This window comes from Nycticebus coucang, chromosome 16, assembly GCF_027406575.1.
Source record: "Nycticebus coucang isolate mNycCou1 chromosome 16, mNycCou1.pri, whole genome shotgun sequence".
Classification (NCBI taxonomy): domain Eukaryota; kingdom Metazoa; phylum Chordata; class Mammalia; order Primates; family Lorisidae; genus Nycticebus; species Nycticebus coucang.
Window position 1 is genome coordinate 91,376,422 of NC_069795.1, and position 27,765 is coordinate 91,404,186.

The window sequence follows — 27,765 nt, forward strand, 5'->3', positions numbered from 1 at the left end:
CCCTTAGCATGCAGAAGAGGTAATGAGACTCTGCTCCGCCTACTCTACCTAAGTTTGCTCAGCTGATTCCTGGCCCTCGACAATGGCTGCAGTGCGATGAACTCGTCACTTAAAGCGACTGTGTTGGAGTACATCTATAAGTGGACAGAAAAGGGATGGGACACACGACAAGTCAGTGAGCTGTATTCATCACCTAAGAGACAGACACAGGACAAGTTTCGTAAATACATCTGTTCCTACATGAGTAAGAAATATACATAATACACATATATGATTGACATAGGCAGGGCTGTTGGCTTTGCCACTAAAAGAATTAATTCTTGGCTCCGCACCTGTAGCTCAAGCAGCTAAGGCACCAGCCACATACAACATAGCTGGTGGGTTCGAATCCAGCCTGGGCCTGCCAAACAACAATGACAACTACAGCCAAAAAATAGCCAGGCATTGTGGTGGGCATCTGTAGTCCCAGCTACTTGGGAGGCTGAGGCAAGAGAATCGCGTAAGCCCAGGAGTTTGAGGTTGCTGTGAGCTGTGATTGCCACAGCACTAACAAGGGTGACCGCTGAGGCTCTGTATCAAAAAATAAAATAATAATAAAAAAATAAAAGAATTTATTCTTTATGCTTAATTCCACATTCTTATTCTGGAGAAAAACACAGCTCAGAATCAACACTGCCATCTCTTCTTCTGAAGAGCTCTTTCTTGCTCTTTCTGGTAAACAGCAAGTAGCTGCTAAGTTTCTAGTCATTTCCCCATCATTTAAGTCAAAGTGATGGGATAAAGCTGAAATAATAATGATTCCTGCCTATATCAAAGGAATAATGTCACATAAGGGATTCAAATGACCATATACTATTTCAGTAAAAACAGAAAAACAAAACCAACAAGAAAAAACCACCTTAGAAGTCTAGAGATCTCCTGTGAAAGAGGAGGTTTCCTTCTTGGATTAGACCACTTAGAACAAATAGTTGTCATTTAGAAATGAATTTGGTGACCCAAAAAGGAAGATTATAATGGCTTTCACACATAGATGAAATGACTGATTTACCGTACATTCCATTTTTTTTTTTTGTTGAGACAGAGTCTCCAGCTGTCCACCTGGGTAGAGTGCTGTAGTGTCACAGCTCACAGCAACCTCAAACTCTTGGGCTTAAGCAATTCTCTTGCCTCAGCCTCCCAAGTAGCTGGGACTACAGGCGCCCGCCACAATGCCTGGCTATTTTTTGGTTGCAGACTTCATTGTTGTTTGGTGGGTCTGGGCTGGATTTGAACCCGCCAGCTCAGGTTTATGTGGCTGGAGCCTTAGCCTCTTGAGCCACAGGCGCCAAGCCTGGAAGGGCCTACTTTAAGGTATCAGATATTTCCTATGTAAAAATAACAAGAATACCATCTATCATCATAGCATTAAGAAATCTCTATGAAATGACTTCAGTAAGTTTGTCAATTCTCTGTCTACAGTAGAATTTCTAAGGATAAATAGAAATAAATTTGATTACAGGTTGAGTATCTCTAATCTGAAAATCCCAAATGCTTCAAAATCCAAAATTTTTTGAGTAGGAACGTGATGTTGAAAGAAAATGCTCATTGGAGCATTTCAGATTTTGCATTAGGGATGCTGAACAAGTACAATGCAAATATTCCAGAATTAAAAAAAAATTCTAAAATCTGAGATGATCATTTTGGATAAGTGATAGTCAATCTGGCGGCGCCTATAGCTCAGTGGGTAGGGCACTGGCCACACCAAGGCAGGCAGGTTCAAACCCGGCCTGGGCCAGCTAAAATCAACAATGCCAACTGCAACAAAAAGAATAGCTGGGTGTTGTGGCAGGCAACTGTAGTCTCAGCTACTTGGGAGGCTGAGGCAAGAGAATCACTTAAGCCCAAGAGTTTGAGGTTGCTGTGAGCTATGAAGCCACAGCACTCTACTGAGGGAGACACAGGGAGATTCTGTCTCAAAAAAAAAAAAAAAAAAAACAGAAGTGATAGTCAATCTATGTTTACTTCTATAAAGAACTGAGTTTTAAAAATAATGCGATTCATATATTTTGGTGAAATACAAATGAATGTATCCCCAGAGGGGGAGACATATTAATTTCCATAAAGATAATGGCTGATGTATAAAAAAGAATGATTTTATTATAAACATTTATCTCTAAAGATTAGAAACAGTAAGATAGGCAAAGCTTTTTTTTTTTTTTTTTTAGACAGAGCTTCAAGCTGTCACCCTGGTTAGTGCTGTGACATCACAACTCACAGCAACCTCAAATTCCTGGACTTAAGCGATTCTCTTGCCTCAGCCTCCCAAGTAGCTGAGAGTATAGGCACTCGCCACAACGCCCAGCTATTTTTAGAGATGAGGTTCTCGCTCTGGCTCAGGCTGGTCTAGAACCTGTGAGCTCAGGCAATCCATCCACTTCAGTCTCCCAAGTGCTGGGATTACAGGTGTGAATCACTGCGCCTGGCCAGGCAAACATTTCTGATTTATATTTAAGTAATATATTGCACAGTGAAAAAGTCTGTCCATACTGATAGAAATACATGCATAGGCAGACAAAGTAATCAGATTTGCAAGTTTTTTTAGCCCCATTTAGGGATCACTATCACAGAGCAATATTTTCTTTCTTTTTTTTTTTTTGAGACAGAGTCTCACTATGTTGGTCAGCCTTAGTAGAGTGCCGTTGCATCACAGCTCACAGCAACCTCCAACTCTTGGGCTTAAGCAATTCTCTTGCCTCAGCCTCCCAAGTAGCTGGGACTTACAGGTGCCCGCCACAACACCCAGCTGTTTTTAGAGACTAGGTCTCGCTCTGGCCCAGGCTGATCCCGAACCCGCGAGCTCAGGCAATTTACCTGCCTCAGCCTCCCAAGTGCTGGGACTGCAGGCGTAAGCCACTGCCAAACTGCAACAACAACAACAAAAAAATAGCTGGGTATTGTGGCAGGCGCCTGTAGTCCCAGCTACTTGGGAGGCTGAAGCAAGAGAATCGCCTAAGCCCAAGAGCTGGAGGTTGGTGTGAGCTGCTATGTCACAGCACTCTACCAAGGGCAACAAATGAAACTCTGCCTCTTAAAAAAAAAGTGTATATATTTTTTTGTACACTCTGTATATTAATATCTAGTTTAAATGTTTCAATCTCTTCACCCCTTTGGATCTTATTATTTATTCTATCACCACGGAATCTGGTGGTAAGAGAATTTGTTTTCCCTAATAAATACCATGTACTTGGCAACTAATTTCTCCTTTTTTTTTTTTTGAGACAGAGTCTCACTATTTTGCTCTCAGTAGAGTGCTGTGGCGTCACAGCTCAAAGCAACCTCAAACTCTCAGGCTTAAGCAATTCTCTTGCCTCAGCCTCCTAAATAGCTGGGACTACTGGTGCCCACCACAATTTAGCCTGGCTATTTTTTGGTTGTAATTGTTTAGCTATTGTTTAGCAGGCCTGGGCTGGGTTCGAACCTGCCACCTTCGGTGTATGTGACTGGCGCTGTAACCACTGTGCTATGGGGGCTGAGCCACAGAGCAACAGAGCAACATTTTCATCCTCATTATACTTGTAACATTTTTTTTTTTTTTTTTTACTGAGGACTACCTGTATATAGGCCCAATTTTAGGTGCTTCACACTCACTATCTCTAACAACCCTGTAAGGTAGTAATTTTTATTCTGATTTTACAAAGGAGGAAAGTGAGGCTTAGCAAAGTGACCTGATCAAGTACATATATCATCTGTATAAATAATTAAAACTGTATTTGAATTCAGGGTTGTCAGCCTTCACAGGACTGCACTGTTTTAATACTGTTGAAATGTGTATTGGCTAGGATTATCTTACCAAAGCAAATAAATGGTAGAGAAATGTTGATATGACCTATTGAAATTAAAACCAATCCACTGTTCAGGGATTCTAAACTCAAAGTCTAAATACTTAAGGAATACTTTTTCTATTTTTAGAATAAATACACAAATTTCTAAAATTTAAACAAACCTTATTTGGCATGTTGCAAACATGTTGAGAAAAATCTCAACCTAACCAGAACTACATGATTAATAAACTGAGGGTTTACCAGGGTATAAGAGGTTGATTAGAATATATTCTTGGAAGTACATACCCAATAGCATGGTATAGGTACAAGGACAAAGTGAGATAGATTTCAGCTCACGTACTACTCAAATACACAGAAAAGGCTCATTCAACTAAACAGCTACCAATTCTTGAGTGTCTACTATGTGCCTGAAAATTCTTTCATTTAATCCTTACTCCAAAAGTAGTGAAAGAGATATTTCTGCCATAATTTTACCAATGAGGAAACTGAAACTCTACCAAATGGTGGAGCTGATATTTGAACTGAAATCTATCAGTCCCCAAAGACAACATTCTTAAGCATTATGTAACCTACTGCCAGTATCTGCTGTAGTTTAATATTTATTAATAAATGTTTAGAGAAGATATATTATTTTATGAAATTCCATTCTGTAAAAATTAATTAGGTTAAAAATGTATTTCACACTCTTTTGTTGAAAATAATATAACCTTAAAAGATACTACACAAATTCTAATGTTTCTAACGACATGACTCTGTATCTCAATTACATATAGAATACTGTGATATTATTTAAAAAAATTTATTATTATTATATGGACATAACTTGACAGTTTTATATTTAAAAAGCCAGAGTTTTTATAATAACAATGTAATTTAAAGTACTCATACTTTACCAGTGGTCATAAAATTAATAGAAGGAACATCTTTAAAAATGTCACATTTAACAATGTTTATGTTGCAAAATACTTGTTACAGAAATATGTCATTTCCTATTTTCTGACATAAGCAAATTATAATGACAGCCATTTATCATCAAAGACCCACAACTAAAAAGGCATTGAATACAAAAAGTGATTACCTGTGCCTTTTCAGTACTTGTAGGATAGAGGTGTCGGTCAAATACCTTCTTCATGATATCAAGAAGCAAACATATAACAACCATGAGGATTATGGCAAACCAAGCAGAACCACTTGATAGAAGCTGAATAAATACGAAGTACATATTCTGGGAGCTCAAAAATGGCCTGCAAATTAAGACAGTGGGCTTAATAAAGGTAGAAACTAAATGCTTAAATCAGGACATCCTATTAACATAATGTATTTGATAGTAACAATTAAGACTCCAGGAAAATGTTCAAAATAAAAATCGCTATAATTTAATTATAAAACAAAATAGACTTTAAATATTAAAAACAAAATATAAGTTTTTGAGGCAGAGTCTCATTTTGTTGCCCTTAGTACAGTGCCACGGCTTCTGAGGTCACAGCAACCTCAAAGTCTTGGGCTCAAGGGGTTCTCTTGCCTCAGTTTTTCATTTTTAGTAGAGATGGGATCTCACCTTTACTCAGGCTCGGTAAGTTTTTATCAAAAGAAAAGTAGTTGGGCAGCGCCTGTGGCTCAAGGAGTAGGGCGCTGGTCCCATATGCCGGAGGTGGCAGGTTCAAACCCAGCCCCGGCCAAAATCCACAAAAAAAAAAAAAAAAAAAAAAAAAAAGAAAAGAAAAGTAGCAGGCAATTGACTAATAACCCTATCTTGGTGGTAGGATACCATAAGAATAAGGTAGTAATCCAGACTTAAGAGATCAGTAAAAGAAAGAAAAAAAGTATATAACAAAAATATTGTCATGTGAGTGGTTAAAAGACTGATTACCTAAATCTTAGGATGAAAGCTTTATTCAAAGGCTCTTCTTTTAAAACATATTTTAAAATAAATAAATACTAGTTTTACATGTTAATAAGTATTGCAAAGATATTCCTTTTGAGTTTTGTATATATCAGTTCAAGGGACTATGGAGAAATACAGAAAAAAGCAAAGACTTAAAGAGAATTATAAACCAATAATATTCATACAAGTATCCTTTTATGGTCCTAAATAGAAGTTTTTGACTGACAAATGGATCAGACACAGCAGTCAAATGTAATATAAATTCTCCTAGACAGAGACTTTATGTTTAGTTGTCCATTACTTACCAAAGAATTTTAGGAGAAGCATTAATTTTTCATCTATCAAAGTAGCCAGCTGAGTATCTGATTCTACCAATGAAGATGATGCAACTATTTACCTTTCAGAGAGAAGTCAACTCAACAATTTAAAAATTTAATGGTTCTATGTGACTTATTTTATTGTATACATTAATAAATAATTTGGAGGTAATATGGTTAGTGTAGAGATAATTGTGAAATAAGACAAGTTGGGTTTAAATCGTGGCCTTGCTACTTTTTTACCATTGTGGCCTCTAGGCTCAGTTTCCACAAAGAAAAAAAAATAGGGATAAGTATTATAATGAGGCTATAAAATAATCTTACATAAAACATTTAGAATGTGGTAGATATTCAATAAATGTTACTTTCTTTTTTTTCTGTGTAGTAGTAAACTGAAAAAAATGAACTTATTATTAGAATAGGATCTCAAAACTATTCTGCACAAAATCTGTTCATAATATAACTTATAATAAATGTTTATTATAGTTGAGTCAATATAATTAAAATACAATATAGTTACTCACCAGAGAATCCCTCCATAAAATAAAGAAAATATAAAATAAAATATAATAGATCCCCAGGTAACAAGATGGTTGATCCAAGTCCAAAATCGAGTTTCCAAGGCCATCTAAAAATTGTTTTAAAAATTATTAGAAATATATCTCAGGAATAAAATGTAATAACTCTAAGTATCTAAAAATACCATGGCACAATCCCTTAGAAGCAGTATTTATGAAAGAGTGCTAGTATGAAATTGGAAAATTTTTAGCTTTTTTTTTATGAGGAGGCAGCACTGAAATTTCATGTGATTATTCTATTTCAACTCCACAGCATAAAACAAACTATGATCTTGCATTATATACAAAGAAACAAAATTTCAGAGATTTTTATTTGATCATAAATATCAGCTGAGGCTTCTTAAAATAATGAGAACTTTGTGATAAAATTTAAATGAGTTATTAAAATACCAATCAGTAATATTATTTATAATGAAAAATGAAAAAATATCTGCGGCTAGAGAAATGCAGACTATTAACTAATTATGCACATAGATAACTACGTGTGTCTCTGTTTCTAATTTCAGTGACATACCTTGACTGTGACTGTAATAACCATGACTGTGAAGACCAAGGTGCCAAACGTCCAGTTTCCAAACATCTAAACAGAAGGGATAAACTATTACATTATGTGTTAACATGATGTTAAATTAAATGTAAGGTAAAAAGTAATTTCATTCTCTACTAAAAATCACTACGCTAAGCCCGTTACATTTAAATTTAAATTAATAAAATGTAATAGAATAAAGCATTATTATGCTTATTATTATTATTATTTTTTTTTTTGTAGAGACAGAGTCTCACTTTATGGCCCTTGGTAGAGTGCCGTGGCATCACACAGCTCACAGCAACCTCCAGCTCCTGGGCTTAAGCGATTCTCTTGCCTCAGCCTCCCGAGTAGCTGGGACTACAGGCGCCCGCCACAACACCCGGCTATTTTTTTGTTGCAGTTTGGCCGGGGCTGGGTTTGAACCCAACACCTTTGGCATATGGGGCCGGCGCCCTACTCACTGAGCCACAGGCGCTGCCCTATGCTTATTATTTTTATACTCAATGGTACTTTAGGTAGCATTTTCAGAGTGAAAACCCAAAGATGGGCTCGAACTATGTGGCATAGACTGTTTTTAGAATAATATAGTCATTAGTGACTTCTTTATTCCTGTCATGGTAAAAATGATAACAAAACCTTGTCCAATCACAATTTTTTTTTCTTTTTTTTTGAGACCGAGTCTCATTTTGTCACCTTTGGCATCATAGCTCACAGCAAACTCAAACTCTTGGGCTTAAGCAATTTTCTTGCCTCAGCCTCCCAAGTAGCTGGGACTACAGGTGCCTGTCACAATGCCTGACTATTTTTTTTATAGACAAGGCCTTGCTCTGGATCAGGCTGGTCTCGAACCAAGGAGCTCAGGCAATCCACCCACCTTGGCTTCCCAAAGTGCTAGGATTACAGGCGTGAGCCACCATGCCTGCATGTTGGATCACAATTGTAGTATTTTTCTGAAACCCTCCCAACCAGAAGTTACAGTAGGTCACTTGCCACAGTAATTTTTTGGACATGACCAAGAGAAAAGAAACTTAAGTATAACACTAGAGACTGAAAGGAAGGGATGATAGACAATGGAAGTACTCCTCAAAGAATTCCAGAGAAAAATGCAGTTAATGTCAGTCAGAAAGGATTCCCTTGGGCTTTGCAGCCAAAACTTACTAAGGTTTACTAAATAAGCAGAATCCCAAGATAATTTTAGTATTTTATTTCCACAAATAAGAACATAACCAGAAGTTTATGCTAACTTAGTTTATAAAAGTTATAATCTTAACACTGGTTTAAAAAATTATTTTAAAAGCTCCTTTGTTAAAGTCATGGATCTCTACCAATTAGCATTTATTGGACAAATTATTTAGCCTCTCTGCATCTCACTTTCTTCATTTGTAAAAATGAGGTTAAACCTCAGAGGTTCCTGTAAGAATTAAGATATACAGAGAACAGGGTACCTAGCATGTAATAAGCAATCAATAATAGAATTATCAGTAATGAAATGTCATGAAATTCCTTAACTTAGGGTATTTGGGGAGTTTGCCAAGACAAGAGAAAAGCCATAGTGAACCTGGGCTTATTTTTCTGCTTTTATTATCTCTAGAAATGACGCAGAATCCTGACAATCAGCGGGTCTCAGCTTAGCTCTTGGAGAAGAGCCAATCTCCTTTTTCAGGGCCACAGGTACAGATACTTTGATGTACACAGGGGACCGGGGCCTGGAAGCGGTAACAGAAGCACACGTCTATCCTTCAGTATCTGGTTTTACTGGACCTACATTGGGGCATTTTACATGGTATTTTCCTTAGAAGTAGAGGAGAATTTAGGGCTTCCCCTCGCACAGGCCTCATTCAAAGCTGTACAGAAACATTCAAATCGACTTTTGGCTAAAAATATGAAAAATAATGTATTTTAACTGTAATCCATCAGTTATCTGATCTCCCCTTGAGCTGGCTGGTAACGGAGTAAGTAGCAGGCAGAAGGCATTTATAGATCTAGCTAAAGAAAAGTGAGTTGAATTTACATGTGGTTTGGATTAAGTAGGGTATATTTGTGTCACACAAAATCACTTTCATGTATACTTAAGTTTGTATTTGTAATTGTATGATATTTTTCCTTAAATAGAGCCTTTTAAAATGTTTAGACATCACTAAACCTGGATCTGTCTTGCAGATGCTCAACATACTTTCTATCCCAACCTATTTTCTCTATCATTTCTTAGATGGGGAGGATGAGTGTAGCCAGTGGACAGATAAAGAAGAACTGATTGCCTAGGACTGAGCCCTAGGCCTCTGTTCCACTGAGAGCAGTGGGTCTCAAGCTGGGGTGACTTTGCTGGCCGGAAGACACGTGACTAGGTCTGGAGGATTTTTAGTTGACACAGCTAAGGGCATGCATGTGTGCATGCTACTGGTCTCCAGCGGGTAGAGGCTAGAGATGCTGCTAAATATGTCATAATTCATAGGATGAGCCCCCACCACAAAAAACTACCCTGCTCAAAATGTCAATAATGCAGGGTTGAGAGAAACTCTGATTCTAAGGGCAGGAAGAGAAGAGAGAAGAAGAATAGTCAAAAATAGTAAGAAGCCAAAGTAAGCTACAGAAGCCGAGAGAGGATCACTTGGCAAGAAGGAAGGCTTTATAAACGTGTCCAGTGGTCAGAATTGTAAGGTCTGAGACACACTTTAGGATTCAGCAGCACAGAAGTGGTGATAATGATAAAGACAAGGTTTTGAGAGGAGTGCTGGGGGGAAAGACCCACTGGAATATGTTCAAGGGGCAATAGGAGTTCAGGAAGAAGAAATAATGAGAAAACACCACTTCTTCAAGTTTTGCTCTAAAATACAGCCAGAGCAGGAGGCTGTGAGCCAAAGCAGTATGTTTTTTATTAGGAGATGGAACATCTTAAAGCATGTCTGAATGGTGACAGGGTTTGATCCAACAGAGGATGAGAGTTTAATGGAGATGGAAGAGAGGATAATTGCAGGACCAAATTCTTGTGTTAAGAAGGTTTTAAAGAATACACAACAAAAAATGAAAACTTCTTTATCAGGTTTAACTTAACTATACATCTATCTACACAAGAACTACCTTCCCTAGAATTAATTAGTTGTTCAATTCTCCAGTACAAACTCTTTACTATTGACTTCTTGACCAATTATAACATATGGCCAATCATTGAGTAATACCATTAGAAGCAAGGTACCCTGTTTTCCTCTTAAGTGTACCTATATCTAATTTTCTATTAAGTACCTGGGATACAGTAAGTGCTTTAAATATTTGTCTCATTAATAAATGAGCACGCAGGGAAATTCTATGATGAACTAGACAAAGATGTTTTTAATAAATAACTTTTTATTAAAATATCTATATCTACCTATAGGAGTTAAATCGGATGTGTTCTTGAATTACCTGATTGGCAATTACAGTAGTTAAATCATTTGAATTGAAATAAAGGATGCAGCATTCTTGTGGAATACAGATACAGTATGGTGCCTCAACAGAGCTCTTACCATTTGATGGTTAGCTTTCAACAGCTGATGACATGTATAGCATGAAAAAGAAATTAATTAGGAATAGGAAATAAGGGAAAGGTTGTTATAAAATTCAGGAAAAAAATAGTAAATACTATAAAAGGTTTATTTTTCTTTCTTCAAAATTATAATCTGAAATTTCACCTCCTTTACACCTGTGGTGCATCTTACAAGGGTATATGTGAAACTTAGTAAATATAGACTGTAAATGTCTTAACACAATAACTAAGAAAATGCCAGGAAGGCTATGTTAACCAGTGTGATGAAAATGTGTCAAACGGTCTATAAAACCAGTGTATGGTGTCCCATGATCGCATTAATGTACACAGCTATGATTTAATAAAAAAAATAAAAATAATAAAAAAAAGCCTCATTTTCCCAAGATGACTGTAACGTAGACAGTATGTAAACCTCAGAATATAGTTAATACAACAGAACTGTTTCTTTATAGCCCTTGTATGTGACATGTTAATGAAACAGCTGAAATAAACAGCATATTTTTTAAAAAAAATGAAAAATGAAATTTCACCTCCTAAGTCTAACTTGTATTGCTAATTATTGCTATTATATTCTTTTAATAATGATATACTATTAATATTATATATTTTATTATTATAATTATTGCTGCCTTGTATTGCTAGTATTATCAACTAACCTGGGAAATGGTTCATACCTACAACATTTAATGAAGAGGTGAATAATTATTTTTCTCCTTAACCTAGTCTTTCTCATTTGATTTTTAAAATGATGGTACAGTACATATAATGTATTTTTTAGAATGGTGCTGAAGGTTTGACAATTCTAATATCTCTAGGAGAATTCTAACTGGAATTTATCTACTAGCTTTTTACTTTTTCTCCCAATCACATATTTAAAAATTTTTAATTATTGGAGGAGGAGAGCAAGATGGCGGCCGAGTAACAGCTTCCTTGCATCTGGGCACCGTGAGTCCAGGGAGATAGGACTCCAGGCATCTCTGGCCGGTGGGATCTGCCTATCATCACCCCTGCGAGGATACAGAGAGTCAGCGAGAGACTTCTGGACCCCAAGAGGAGGACTAAAACAGGGAAAAACCAGCAAGTGGTCGCGTGTGCTCAATTGGTATAAACCCGCCTGCAACTGCACGAGAACTTAAAGAGCAAGAGGAAGTGAAAGGAAAATTAGGGCAAGGAAACAGATAAAAAAAATCACTCATGAGGAAGAATCAGCAGAAAACTCCAGGCAAAATGAAGAACCAGTCCAGAACAACCCCGCCAAGGGACCATGAGGTAGCTACTGCAGAGGACTCCACCTGTAAAGAAATGTTAGGAATGACAGAAAGGGAATTTAGAATACACATGTTGAAAACAATGAAAGAAATGATGGAAATAATGAAGGAAACTGCTAATAAAGTGGAAAATAACCAAAAGGAAATCCAAAAACAGAATCAAATAAGAGATGAATGATATGAAGAATAGAGAAAGGATATAGCAGAGCTGAAGGAACTGAAACAGTCAATTAAGGAACTTAAAGATGCAATGGAAAGTATCAGCAACAGGTTAGACCATGCAGAAGAAAGAATTTCAGAGGTAGAAGACAAAGTTCTTGAGATAACTCAGATAGTAAAAGAGGCAGAAAAGAAGAGAGAGAAAGCAGAACGTTCACTGTCAAAATTATGGGACTTTATGAAGCGTTCCAACATACGAGTTATAGGAATTCCAGAAGGGGAAGAAGAATGCCCCAGAGGAATGGAAGCCATACTAGAGAATATTATAAAAGAAAATTTCCCAAATATCACCAAAGATTCTGACACACTGCTTTCAGAGGGATATCGGACCCCAGGTCGCCTCAACTCTAAAAGAGCTTCTCCAAGACACATTGTGATGAACCTGTCCAAAGTCAAGACAAAAGAAAAGATTCTGCAAGCTGCCAGGAGTAAGCGCCAGTTGACCTACAGGGGCAAATCCATCAGAGTGACTGCAGACTTCTCTAATGAAACTCTCCAAGCAAGAAGACAATGGTCATCTACCTTTAATCTACTTAAACAGAACAATTTCCAGCCCAGAATTCTGTACCCTGCTAAGCTAAGCTTCAAAATTGACAGAGAAATCAAATCATTTACGGATATACAAACATTGAGGAAATTTGCCACAACAAGACCAGCTCTACAGGAAATACTTCAACCTGTTCTGCACATTGACCACCACAATGGATCAGCAGCAAAGTAAGAACTCAGAAATTGAAGGACAGAACCTAACCTCCACACTGATGCAAAAGATAAAACTAAGCAATGGACTCTCACAAAATAAGACGAATAGAATACTACCACACTTATCAATTATCTCCATAAATGTTAATGGCTTGAATTCCCCACTGAAGAGACATAGATTGGCTGACTGGATTAAAAAACACAAGCCATCCATTTGCTGTCTGCAAGAAACACACCTGGCTTCAAAAGACAAATTAAAGCTCCGAGTCAAGGGTTGGAAGACAATTTTTCAGGCAAATGGAATTCAGAAGAAAAGAGGAGTTGCAATCTTATTTTCAGATTCATGTGGATTTAAAACAACTGAAGTCAAAAAAGACAAAGATGGTCACTTTATCGTGGTCAAGGGAAAAATACAACAAGAAGATGTTTCAGTTCTAAATATTTATGCACCCAATTTAAATGCTCCCAGATTCTTAAAACAGACCTTACTCTGTCTGAGCACTATGGTATCTGAGAATACCATCATAACAGGGGACTTTAACACTCCTCTTACAGAGCTGGACAGATCCTCTAAACAGAAATTAAACAAAGATATGAGATTTAAATGAGACCCTAGAACAACTGTGCTTGATAGATGCACATTATTCTTAGTATAGCATCACAAGAATGGAGAAGCATGAATCCTATGTACTCAATTTTGATATGAGGACAATTAATGACAATTAAGGTTATGCGGGGGGGAGGAAAAACAGAAAGGGACGGAGGGAGGGGTGTGGGGTCTTGGTGTGTGTCACACTTTATGGGGGCAAGACATGATTGCAAGAGGGACTTTGCCTAACAATTGCAATCAGTGTAACCTGGCTTATTGTACCCTCAATGAATACCCAACAATAAAAAAAAAGAAAAAGGGAGAAAAAAAAATTTTTTAATTTTAATTTTTCAAACTGGTACACTTCCATAAAGGAAGAAAAAAATCATTATTGGTAGACATTTTCCACTTGAGTTCCTATGCGCTTCAGTAAAATTAAAAAAAAAAAAATAAAACTAAAAATAAAAAAAAAACTTTATTTTGGCCAGATCACATTTGAAAGGGCAGTTAACAAGTTTGTAATTTTCATATCACATCACTGAGAATGAGCAGAATTAGATATTAGTGTTTGGGTCCTGGACTTAACAAAGAATTCTTTATATGTTTATCCTGTTTTTCTTCTGAAGCCTTTGGTTGAAATCACCAGAGAAACAGAATGTCCCAAAGACTGGGATGGGAACTCAGCTATCTCTGAAACTGTTCTGACGTTTTCCTGATACATACTATATCACCACAGTTTTCTACTCTTACCACATGACAATTCTCTCTTTCCTGTTTCCTTCATTGTAATATTTTTACTCATCTAACAAGGCAGCCATGATGCCTTTTCCATCTCCTTCTGTGTGAGTCTGTTTTAATTGGGGTAAACTCTTTCAATATGAATTGATTCTTTCACATTTTCCTATCACTTTCTTTCCTTATCTATAATCTTAAGTAGCATATTTATTTATAATTTTAAACAGCTTCTTCCTTGAGGAAGTTTCCTTGCTGAGATCACAGAAAGATAAACACAAGCTATTTCCAAAAATACTTTATACAACAGCAACATTGTTAGATTAAGATCACTTATTCTGTAAGGATGAAGACAAGAGAAGGTAAGTGCTATTTATTTGTTTATTTTGGAGACGGAACCTCAAGCTGTCACCCTGGATAGAGTGCCATGGCATCACAGCTCACAGCAACCTCCAACTCCTGGGCTCAAGTGATTCTCCTGCCTCTGCCTCCCAAGTAGCTGGGACTACAGGCGTCCACTATACTGCCCAGCTATTTTTTGTTGCAGCCATCACTGTCATTGGGCGGGTCCAGGTTGGATTTGGACCCACCAGCTCAGGTGTACGTGGCTGGCGCCTTAGCTACTTGAGCCACAGGTGCCAAGCCAGTAAGCGCTTTTTAAAGACAAAACTAGGCTTGGTGCCTGTAGCTCAACAGCTAGGGTGCCGGCCACATGCACCAGGGCTGGCGGGGTCAAACCTGGCCCATGCTTGCCAAACAACAATGACAATTACAACAACAAAAAAAATAAGTCAGGTGTTGTTTCAGGTGCCTGTTGTCCCAGATACTTGGGAGGCTGAAGCAAAAGACTCGCTTAAGGCTAAGAGTTTGAGGTTGCTGTGAGCTGTGATGTCACGGTACTCTACTGAAGGCAACATAGTGAGATTCTGTCTCAAAAATAAAATAAAATAATAAATAAATAAAAATAAAAAACCACAATCATTAGTTTTTAGTTACTTCTCTAATTTATAATGCACTTAACATTCTTCATGGGTATTTAACTCTCAATTATTTAGCCTTTTTTTTTTAAGCATCACCAAATTCTAAAAGAGCTGTAATACTTATTTAATTTTTAAAAAAGAGTTCATAGGTAGTAAATTCATAGAAACAAAAAATAGAATGGTGGCTGCCAGCGTCTGAGGGGAGGGGAAAATAAGAAGTAGTTGTTTAATGGGAATAGAGTTTCAGTTCTGCAGAAAGAGAAAGTTCTGGAGATCTACTGCACAACAGTGTAAATATACTTAACACTACTGAACTATACATTTAAAAATGATTAAAATGGTTTTAAAAAGTAGCAAATTGCATTATTTTAAATATGCATAATTTATCATATGTCAATTATACCTCAATAAAGTTGTTTCAAAAATGATTTCATGGAAGTCAGTTTTTTTAGATGGCATATTATTTGGGGGGGGGGTGAGGCCTTAAATTTTTAAATTTACACCTAAATCTCTCACAAATTTTATAATATTACCTTTCATCAAAATTCTATTAAATAAAAAGAAATGACGAACTTTAATGATAAATCTGCAAATTAAAGTAGCATGAGAATGATAATCTTACAAATTAAAGTAGCATGAGAATAACAATCTCCTATTAAAAATAAATCTGTAGTAGTCTATGAAGCCCTATTTAAAATCAATTCCAAAAAAGTTGATTTCAAATGACCAAAACTGAAAGCCTTAAACTCATTTTTAATTTCAAAAAATAAAATGAAAAGATTACCCAAACAATATCTACTAAATTACTAACCTATAAATTCTTAACAGATGTTACTGTAAGACAACACTACCGTATTTTAAAACAAACCCTAGTTCTTAACTGATATTTTTATTTAAAGACTGTGACTACTTTAAGTCTGCATATGGTTAAAGAAATTTTATGTGAGTTTAACTCTTATATAACCCCCAAGTCCTGAATTCAAAAGCGATCCTCCTGCGTCAGTCTCCCAAGCAGCTGGGACTACATCCTGGGACTACAGGATGTGCTACCGTGCCCATCTAATTTTTTTCCATTGTTTGTAGAGACAGGGTCTCAGTATGTTGCTCAGACTGGCCTCAAAATCCTGGCTTCAAGCACTCCTTCCACCTCGGCCTTCCAAAATACTTGGATTATAGGCATGAGCCACCAGGCCTGGCCAGGAAAGCTTTACGGTGCTGTGAAGCCCACAAAAAAGCAGTGTTAAGGGGAAGAAACGCCTATTAAAAAGATGTGAGAAATACTTATGAAGGATGAATAGTTCTTTCCTCAGCTTAAGAGAAATGAAAGATAAGTGAAGACTTCTAAAGTATTTGTTGAAAATTCATCAACATACAATATTCGTAATTTTGCTAGAGGCTTATATAAAAAAATTGGCATAAAATCTTAACTTTTGAATTCTTCTGGACTTCACCCCAAACTACTGCAACTTTTTCCTGCCCCTCTCTCGGGATCACTCCAGCTACTTTTCTTAGTACTCCATTCTAACTAACAACTTCTACTCTACTCCTCAACTGTTCAGAAAACACGAAGCATTCAACATGGCCAGTGCTGAATAAGTCTGAAAGGATTTTAGCATAGGGAGACATGGGAGAGAGCTGGAGCAAAAGGAAAAGCATCTGTGGACTCAACTGTGAAGAACACAGCTAAGAGAATTGAGAGAGAAAACAAGCAATGGCTTAGAACTAGAAATGAACATGGCACATTCTAAGAAGTAACTTTCACAGAGTTTCTGGGAGAAGTAGGCCAGATAGGGTTGAGTACTCCCACATGCTGGCCACTATGCTTAATCTCTACATGTCATTTACTCCTCACAGGAAAACTATGAGGTGAGGATTGACACTCCTATATTGTTCAGGCTTGTCTCAAACTCCTGGCTTCAAGCAATTCTCCTGCCTCAGTCTCCCAAAGTACTGAGATTATAGGACAGGTGTGAGCCACCGTGCCTGGTAGGTTTTATCTTTTCTGTAAAGAATGCTCAAGATTTCAATTATTTTAGAAGTCACTAAAAATTAGAAACAAACAAATTCTCTAATTAAGGAAATAAACGATGATGTGTAATAACCAAAAAAAATTATTTTTGAAATATTTTTAATAACATGCAAAAATTACTTTGCTATAATGATAAGAAATAAGGACATATAAATTATGAGGTTAATGAAAATAGCAAAAGTAAACAGCTGTGATTATTAAAATATAATCCTGAGGTGAACAGCATGTAAGGCCATAGCATACACCCTGTGTTAGCTAATTTTTGAATAGCAAAATTGTCTAGTAACTTAAATTTCATTTTAAGGTTAAATTGTCTTGTCTTTCTCTTTGAATTTTAATTTGTATGAAACTATTATTTAAGTAAAATTTTTTTGAACTTTTTATATTCTTGCATTTTAATTTCATAGCTGAAATTTTAAAATTTAAATTGACTTTTACTTTCATTTTTATGACAAAAGTTATCAAAAATCAAACCAAATCAAAATATCATCAAGTATTCTTTAAAAAATTATATTTTTTACCTGGCCATTCCCAAGCAGAGATACATCTTTCCCTATCAGAAAATAGGATCCAAAAAAGAAAATAAAGGCATGACTGAAACCCAGGATGGTCCAATAAAGAAATGTTTTAATGCTTAAGAGACGGTTTTTACTAATGTCTCTGTAAATCAAAAAAAGAAAAAGGAACATATTAGGAATCATTTATTAATTAGCTACTAAATTATTATAATTTGGTAATTAAAAGACAAGATGGATTTTTAAATTTCACATGCTTAAAACTATTAACAGAAAGAATAAACACTTTTACAAACCACTGCTTATGATATCATACGTCTGTGTGACTGTTGATAGTTCACACAGTATATTCAAATCCATTTTCTCATTTGATAAAGAAATATGACATAGACATGTCAGTTTAATTGTAAAAGCTGATTTATCTGTTATTATCTTCTTCTGTTAATCACTTTACTATCATGGTCTCTCTTTAGGGAGGTCATCTGAGTTAGATTTAGCACTGACTGAGGCTCCCAATTAACTTCATTTCCAACAATAGCTAACATGGGAAGAACAATGTGTGCCAATCTCTGTCCTAGATATCCTGGGAAATAGAATTAAGTTATTCAGTGTCTGTATCTGAATAAGTATTACCTCTACAAGTAATATCTCTATAGGAACTTACAATGGAAATCATAAGCTGGTCCTGAGGAACAGGTCCCAATGACATCTCTGTGATGACTTGGTTCTGGGGATCCAGGAATAAAGCAGGGGATCTGGGATGGGAATAAGTACCCTAAACCCTGCACTGCATATTGACCACTACTTGTGTATCTGGGGAAAGCAGAACATAGGCTCATTTTTAGGAATTCTAGAGACCACTAATTCCTGAATAACTTCTTTTGAACATACAAAATAGAATATGCTTGTTTGTATTCCAATTTTTTTTTTTTTTTATTTTGGCCGGGGCTAGGTTTGAACCCGCCACCTCCAGCATATGGGACCAGCGCCCTACTCCTTGAGCCACAGGCGCCGCCCAAGAATATGCTTGTTTGTAAAAGTAAGTTACAAAGAATTCTTTATTCTCACAAACACTGGAAAAACTATTCAAATCTTTCTCCTTGATATTCAATAACTGTAAATCACATGACAATTATAGTATGTTCCTTAGTAAAATTTTAATCCAAGACACTAATTGGCTTATTTTTTAGATACTTTTAAAAACTGGTAACTATTTAATATACTACTTACAATGAGAAATATTATGAACATTTAATTGAAAATACTTACCTATAGAGGGTAGGCTTGTTTTGTAATACATGAGGGTCTATATGTTGTTCCAAAAGACTATATATCAGAATAGGTAGGGAAGTAAAACAAATATTGTATAAAGTCAGGTACACGCTGTCATACAATGTCTAGAAAGAGAAATTGGTAGGAATGCTGAGATTCTAAATTATGAATTAGTATTATAATTATGCACATAATTAGAAGCATATTAAAATAAGCATAAAATCATACTGTGTCAATTTATATTAAAATCCATTTCAACAATGCTAATTAAATAATTTCTACTTGTTTTTAGTATAGAAATAAACATATAATGTTCCTAGACTTATATTCTTTATGGGAATTAGAATATTTTGTAAGTCACATATTTCTAAAATTATAGTGAATTGGATCAATATTTAAAAATTTTTCACAATTTGGTTACTGTAAAGTAATTTTACACAATTCTCCTAAATGCATTCCAGGCTTCTTACTTACTATTCCTCAACAGGAATTCCTTTAAAATACATATAGTTAGGTTTTCATGGCTTTGTTGCCCCTTCTATGTCCTATGCTTTCCTTTAAGGCAGCGAACAAGACACTCTTCTTCCATGAAACTGCACGGTTGCCCAAATTTTTGATGATGCCTTCCTCCACTACAACATCACAAGTTAGCATTAATGCTGAGCACTTTGCCTATGTTTCATATATTATGTTGTTTTTACTGTTATTAATATTGCCACCCTAATTACTCTGCAAAGCCCCTGAAAACATAATCAAAATAGGTCTGGTCTCTTAGTTATATGGTCTTATTGCAGTCTTTAGTTCATTTAGGTAAACTGTTACAATTACTGCCTACGCTGATAACTTCGAATTTTAGAGTTACAGGTTGTAGAAAGAGGAGAAAACAGCAATTAAGGATAGGAACAACTCATTAAAAATCTAAGATAATTAAGCCCTTTTTTCATTATGTTAGAACCAATGTCTAAATTTGAGCTATAGTGTTGTAAGTGAAAAGGATACTCAATTGAATCAGTAGCTCTAAGTCATAGTGGGTTTTTTTTGTTTGTTTTGGAGACAGTGTCTCACTTTGTCCCCCTCACACCTCCATTCTCCCATAGAGTGCCATGGCATCATAGCTCACAGCAACCTCTAACTCTTGGGCTCAAGCAATTCTTTTGCTTCAGCCTCCCGAGTGGCTGTGACTACAAGTGCCTTCCAGAACATCCGGCTGTTTTTAAGAGATGGGGTCTTGCTCTCGCTCAGGCTGGTCTTGAACTCCTGAGCTCAGGCAATCCACCTACCCCAGCCTCCCAAAGTGCTGGGATTACTGGCGTGAGACACCATGCCCGGCCTCTAAGTCATAGTTTAGTTATTACTTTAGCTAAGGCAAGTTACTTAATCTCTGAGGATTTCACTTTCATTTTTCTACAAAATAAAATGGAGTAGATCAGGAATTGCAAATATGTAACGTGTACAAAAAAAAAACCCAACTCTGTGCCCATTACAGTCACTACTAACAAATTACAACACTTTCCTTCTGAGTCTAAAGCTTAGGAAACGTTTTCAATATAGCACTTCAGGTACCTCTATCAATTATTTCAAGCTAGCTTCTGAGATAAAAACCTGTATGTCATCTATGGACTCAAACACTAAGGGTCCTTCCAAATCTAAAAATCCTAAGCTAAAAATAAAAATTAGGTAAACCTTCAATATTATCTGGTGTGACTTGATGTGGACTCTATAGAAACGTCATAAAAAAGTTGAAAAAAGTGATCAAAATTCTCTCATAAGCTATCAAGAGTTAATATCTTTTTTAAAACCGTCCAGAATGGAGCGGCACCTGTAGCTCATTGAGTAGGGTGCCGGCCCCATATGCCGAGGCTGGCGGGTTCAAACCCAGCCCTGGCCAAACTGCAACAAAAAAATAGCCGGGCGTTGTGGCGGGCGCCTGTAGTCCCAGCTACTTGGGAGGCTGAGGCAAGAGAATCGCATAAGCCCAAGAGTTAGAGGTTGCTGTGAGCCATGTGACACCACAGCACTCTACCCAAGGGCGGTACAGTGAGACTCTGTCTCTACAAAAAAAACAAAAAAAACTGTCCAGAATGGTATTTCAATATTAATACTTACCTCAAACTGAAAACCAGAATAAATATTATGACTGTCATGCTGATTATAAATACAATAAGCAAAAAAGTTTTGTCTAGTTACCTGTAGAATAATAAAAATGAGAAAAATCTCTCCAAATGTCTATCAAAATCCAAACATACATACCTTATTCTAAAAGGACAAAAGATAAGCTTTACTTACTTGTTGAGAAAACAAACAGTAGAACTGATATAAAAATTGGGGTGTTATAAAGCACACATTCTGAAAAATAAGATGAAAAACGAAATAATTAAAATATTTAGGTAGAAAAGAGAAAAAAAATTTTAATGACTACTAAGGTGTCATTTAAATACAATCTCAGTAATATGGTAAATAAAGGATAAGGACTTGTCCATATAAACCAAGAAAGGAGGATTCCTCATTTGTTAAAAAAATTTCAAAAGTATAGATATTGGAATAAAAATACCCTTGACTCCTATCTTTGCCAAGCAATACTACAATTTTGAATTTACAACCTTCCAACTACTATTAGTTCTTTTTGTATACAGTACAATAAGTAAGATTTACTTAAACTTTAGGGCTATGATAGCTTTGTAATACAAAAATACTTCAAAACACAATAAATGGAACTGTCAAAATATCCATCTCAATATACTCATCTTACAAGTTAGAAAAATAAGTTAAGGAAACGGTCATCATCATCTTATAGAAATGTGTACTCTATGACTTTTATTCTTTCACTGGCCTGCAGCTATTACTTACAGGAACATACCTAACATATGACATTGGGGTATTAAATGCATTGGTAGCAGGAGCTCTTAATGTGGGTTCCACAGACTTCCACCCTCCTCAAAAGGATCCAGAGATAGCATAGTGTTTCAATATAATCAGTTTCCTTGTAAGCTTATGTATTTTATTTTATGCATATAAAAATATCATATTTATGAGCTCATACATTTCACTAGACTACCAAAGGGTCATTAATGGCACAAAAAAGGTTTAAGAACCTCTGCTTGAAACCACCATATCAGAGTTAAATTAAAATTGGTTCAGGACAATATGACTTCAAAGAAATAATGTTTATTGTGTTCGAATTTGCATAGAGCAAAACATAAACAATTTATTTATTTTCTAAGACAGAGTCTTACTATGTCACCCTTGATAGAGTGCCATGGCGTCACAGCTCATAGCAACCTCAAACACTGGGGGCTCCCAAGTGGCTGCGACTACAGGCGCCCGTCACAACACCCGGCTATTTTTTCTTTTTTTTTTTTTTTGTTATAGTTGTCACTGTTGTTTGAACCTGCCAGCTCCAGAGTATATAGCCAGTGCCCTAGCCGCTGAGCTACAGGCACTAAGCCAAGAATTTTAATTATAAATTTTGATGTGTTTTGACAAAGTTACATACTACCACTATAATAAAAGTAGAGAACTTTTCTATCACCCCAAAAAGCTCATTTATATCCCTGTCTAGACAATTCTATCACCTGAATCCTTGGCTCCAGGCAAGCACAGATTTGCTTTCTGTTGGTATAGAAACAGTAGTTATGACAAACTACTGTTATTTTTACTTAAAGAAACTATTTTAAGAAAAACATATATGGTTATAACATTCCTTAAGTTGAAACTCTGAATTATTATATCAATAATTGATTCTAAGTATCCACATGAAACTCACCTTATAAAAAAAATACTGTACAAGGGTAGCTATTCTAATATAATAAAAATGACCATGAACAAAAAGCAATTTGGAGAGGAATTTAAATCTAGCTATTGCATAGTCACTGTTTCTTGCAGCCTGTCTTCCTTCTTTACCCATGATTCCTGTAAAAAGGGGACAAAAAGGCATGTTCACTTTTAACTGGTAAGTATAATTTTCATGATATATCTGCAAATACCTTAATTATTTATAATAGTTAAACATGGACTTAGAAACACTGAATCCTATTAAGTTAGCAGGTAATAGATGTCTGCAAGGTTGTTCTACCTAAATAGGTAATTAATATAAAGCTATAATATATATTAGACATGTAATACCTATTTTCAAAGAACTGGAATATAATAAGATAAAATATAATTAACATAGGCAATATTCCAAGTTCAGTATGCAGCAGGAAGGTTAACTATTATACAAATAAGCACAAATACTGGGTTAACAGAGTTCTGATGGACAGAATGCTATAAACTAGATTTAGTTTCACTATTTTTCTTTTGTCTTTTCTTTCTTTTTTTCCTTTCTTTTTTTTTGAGACAAGAGTCTCATTCTGTGCCCTGGGTAGAGTGCTTACAGCAATCTCCAACTCTGGGGCTCAAGCGACCCTCTTGCCTCAGACTCCCAAGTAGCTGGGACTATAGGAGCCTACCCAGTGCCTGGCTAGTTTTTCTATTTTTAGTAGAGACAGGGTCTCACTCTTGCTCAGGCTGATCTCGAACTCCTGAGTTCAGGCTATCCACATGCCTTGGCCTCCCAGAGTGCTAAGATTACAGTTATGAACCACCATGCCTGGCCCTTAGCTTCACTATTTCTAATGAATATAAAAATATTCATGGCTTGGCGCCCATAGCACAGTGGTTACGGCGCCAGTCACATACACCAAGGGTGGCGGGTTCAAACCCGGCCTGGGCCAGCTAAACAACGACAACTGAAACAAAAAGTAGCCAGGCGTTGTGGCGGGCACCTGTAGTCCTAGCTACTTGGGAGGCTGAGGCAAGAGAATCACTTAAGCTCAAGAGTTTGAGGTTGCGGGCGGCGCCTGTGGCTCAGTCGGTAAGGTGCCGGCCCCATATACCAAGGGTGGCGGGTTCAAACCTGGCCCCGGCCAAACTGCAACCAAAAAAAAAAAAAATAGCCGGGCGTTGTGGCGGGCGCCTGTAGTCCCAGCTACTCGGGAGGCTGAGGCAAGAGAATCGCTTAAGCCCAGGAGTTGGAGGTTGCTGTGAGCTGTGTGAGGCCATGGCACTCTACCGAGGGCCATAAAGTGAGACTCTGTCTCTACAAAAAAAAAAAAAAAAAAAAAAGAGTTTGAGGTTGCTATGAGCTGTGACACCACAGCACTCTACCAAGGGCGATATAGTGAGACTATGCCTCAAAAAAAAAAAAAAAATTCAAATTGAATAATTTGAACCTAGCAAAAATAAAAAGTAAGCACAGTTTAAATGATATAAAACTTTCACGTGGCCAGGCACAGTGGTTCATGCCTGTAATCCCAGCACTCTGCCAGGTAAAGGTGACAGGACTGCTTGAGGCCAGGATTTTAAAGACCAGCCTGAGCAACACAGAAAGACTTTATCTCTCAAAAATAAAAAATAAAAAAGTTAGCTGGGTGTGGTGGCATGCACTTGTCATCCCAGCAGCTCAGGAGGCTGAGGCAGGAGGGCAAGCATCATTCAAACCCAGTAATTCAAGGTTACAGTAAGTCATGATGGGGTCACTGCAATTCAGGCTGGGCAAGGAGTGAGACCCTATTGCAAAAAAAAAAAAAAAAAATTAACAAACGAAAAGTCTTTCATGCATAAGTCAAATAAATTGTGCTTTTTAAAAGAAGACTGTAAATATAGAATAAGTACATTTTTAAAAAATACAAGAAAAATGTCCAATATCATTTGAAATCAACACATCATTTTATTTGGCAAATATGAGTACTGTTTTATAGTTACAACCATCCTTTAGGTTTCAAAAAAGCAAGAGTTGTTGCCAAGGCTTTTTTTTTTTTTTTTTGAGACAGAGTCTTAGTCTGTTGCTCAGCCTACAGGGCCATGGTGGCAGCCTACCTCACAGCAATCTCATATTGCTGGGCTGAAGTGATCCTCCTGCTTTAGCCTCCCAAATAGCTGGGACTACAGGTATCTGCTGCAATGCCTGACTAATTTTTCTCTTCTGAGTAGAAAAGAGAAGGGGTCTCCCTCTTACTCAGGCTGGTCCGGAAATCCTGAGCTCAATGGATGCTCTTGCCTCACCCTCCCAGAGTGCCAGGATCACAGGCACGAGCCACTGCACCTAGCCCCAAGTTTGTTTGTTTGGTTTGGTATTAGGGTTAAAAGATCCTTCCGCACCTCCAATAGTAAGATTATTCATTAAAATTTATTCTATTACTTTCTGTGGTTTTTAAAAATTACTTAAATTCTAATCCATCTGGAATTCGTTTTACTATAAGTAATGAAAAGGGACCTAACTTCTCTTTTTCTGAAATAACTAACCAATTTTATCAATATTTTTTACTGAATAGTTTGCACTTATGTGAAACATCTTTTATTATATAACAAATTTTGTAAATGCTTTAGATGTTATACAAGACATTATAAGGACTGTTCTGGAACAGAGACCTGTGTAACTCTCTTTTACCTTTCAAGTTCTATCCTTCAATAAGAAATATCCATGCTTGGGCGGCGCCTGTGGCTCAGCGGGTAGGGCGCCGGTCCCATATGCCGGAGGTGGCGGGTTCAAACCCAGCCCCGGCCAAATTAAAAAAAAAAAAAGAAATAAAAAAAAAAAGAAATATCCATGCTGGTATTTGTAAAATAAAATTATAGAGGAAGATAGGTCGCAACATGGTTAAAATAGGAAAGGATTAATAAATGTAATTAAGTAAAAATGTAGTCTGAATCTAATAAAAGTTTTAGGCAAAAAGAGAAAAACAATTAGAATAAAAGTTATTAAAATCAGAAAACTATTTGAAATTTTATATTTGTATTACAGTTTGATGCAATTTCTCATCTCTAAAGTTATCTTTAAAATGTGTGAAATAAAAGGCACAAAATGACATGTAACTTTTATTATCAAGTACTGGCAAAGATAAAATTCATTAATGTATTTATTTCCTTTAAAATTCAGAACTAAAATATACTACATAGTGTACTTAATTACAAGAAGTTTCTAATGGGGCTACACTGTGATATTTTATCATGCTGCATTTAGGTTTTTTTTTTTTTTAACAAATTTGATATTGTATTTTAATCTACAAAAGAAAAATTCAAAACCATCAAATAATTATACCAACTTTAAAAATAAAAAAAATCAATTACCTATGCCAACATGTGCTTCCTGTATCATGCTGACATCATTAGCACCATCACCGACAGCCAACGTTATAGGCTTTTCAGGTGAGATTTTTATCAGTCTTATTACCTGAAAGACAGCAATGAATCAGTTCTTTATACATAACTGTGTAAAAAAGTAACTGCACTTAATTGAACTGTTAAGACAAAATAAGTTTTTTTCTCAAAAAAATGTTATTTAATGTAGAGGAAAGGCAATTTTTCCACCTGTAATAAAATTTAAAAATTAAAGAAAAATCAAGATTAAATTCAATGGAATCAAAAGAAAGGTCTCTTTGGAATTCTTGAATACAGTTTTACAAAGAACCTAGCTAGGCATTTTTAGTCTCCAAAGACTAGAGCACATTAGTTATCCTACAGGCACTGTAGCAAAATCCTATGTAGCCAAAACAAAACAAATCTGAATGAGTAATTTATTAGACCTGGATATGAAACAATCAGTATATAGATATGCATTGCAAAAGATATTTATGAAAAATATAATCTAAGATCTCAAATTCCAGCTTTTCATGAAATCATAAGTAGCTGAAATTTAAACATTTCCTGAATATAGCTTCACATTATAAGTTAAGTGGCTTTTCAACATTTTACTAATGTTCTACTTCTCACTTTTAACAAAGAATCACTTCATAACAATGAAAGAATAAGTACAGATCATTAGAACCATCTGAAGGTGCAGATGAATTGAAGTCTCCTAGGCCCTTTTGCCAGGTAACTAACTAACTAACTAACCTATGTAACATGGTTATCACAGTTTAAATTTGTATTTCAGCAAAATCACAAATATGCTACCCATTACAGACTTTCTAGGTCATTATAAACAGTTGAAACTTTAATGTTCACTCTGCGAATTCCAATTTTACACACTTAAAATTCATAACATGAGAAGTGACTAACTCCAAGTAAAATGCAACTACCCTGTTTCCCTGAAAATAAGACATCCTCCGAAAATAAGACCTACTTACAGGAAAGATAAGACGTCCCCGGAAAATAAGACCTAGCGCATCTTTGGGAGCACACCTTAAAATAAGACACTGTCTTATTTTGGGGGAAACAGGGTATGTCAAGTATTAACCTTAAAGAACATTTTTAGAAGTAAATATCTTTATCAGGATTTTTATAACATATACATACTTTTGCTTTCTGCAATGGTGCCATACGACAGCATAATACAGCTGAACAATTTTTGCAAACTTCCATAAATAGTTTTTCATGCTCCCTGAGTGCAAGAGATAGGCTGGTCCCATCCACTACTAGCCCATGCTGAATCACATGATCTTCTGTAATTCTAAGAGAGAAAATAATTATATCCTCTGTAAGACATTTTGAAGCTGTGTCACTTATACTAATATAAAAAGATTCTTACTGAAAGACTGATCATTCACCCACAGATCCTTCTGTTACAAGTCTGATGAATTAGCGATCAAACACAATCATATTACCTAATCCGATGAAGATTAAGCAGAACTGAGTGTCACTGATACAGATTGAACTGATGATACCCAATTTTGCAATAAACTGATATGTAGATACAGTAATTATATTTTATAAAATATGAACTGTAATATACACTCTCAAGATATTCTTCCAAACTGCATGAAAAGTTTTACAAAAACAGAAACATTAAGCAAATTCTACTAATTAAAAAAAAATCAAATGAAATCAAGAA

At 36.0% G+C, this 27,765-nt stretch overlaps 1 protein-coding gene across 7 annotated transcripts in view; it reads right to left on the bottom strand.

Moving 5' to 3' along the window:
- ATP11B (ATPase phospholipid transporting 11B (putative)) overlaps positions 1-27,765 on the bottom strand; it is a 140,381-nt gene that overhangs the window by 18,796 nt on the left and 93,820 nt on the right. For 3 of the 7 annotated variants that reach the window (XM_053565188.1, XM_053565189.1, XM_053565191.1), the window contains exons 20-29: positions 27,231-27,384; positions 26,064-26,166; positions 22,720-22,865; positions 21,243-21,302; positions 18,954-19,081; positions 17,691-17,829; positions 7,116-7,181; positions 6,548-6,651; positions 4,900-5,065; positions 49-134 (exon numbers count right to left, since the gene is read on the bottom strand). In XM_053565188.1, the coding sequence (XP_053421163.1) occupies positions 49-134; positions 4,900-5,065; positions 6,548-6,651; positions 7,116-7,181; positions 17,691-17,829; positions 18,954-19,081; positions 21,243-21,302; positions 22,720-22,865; positions 26,064-26,166; positions 27,231-27,384 (1,152 nt within the window). Of the gene's footprint in view, positions 1-48; positions 194-4,899; positions 5,066-6,547; positions 6,652-7,115; positions 7,182-17,690; positions 17,830-18,953; positions 19,082-21,242; positions 21,303-22,719; positions 22,866-26,063; positions 26,167-27,230; positions 27,385-27,765 lie in introns of those variants that run through there. The other 4 variants (XM_053565187.1, XM_053565186.1, XM_053565190.1 and 1 more) reach the window with 2 other exon arrangements.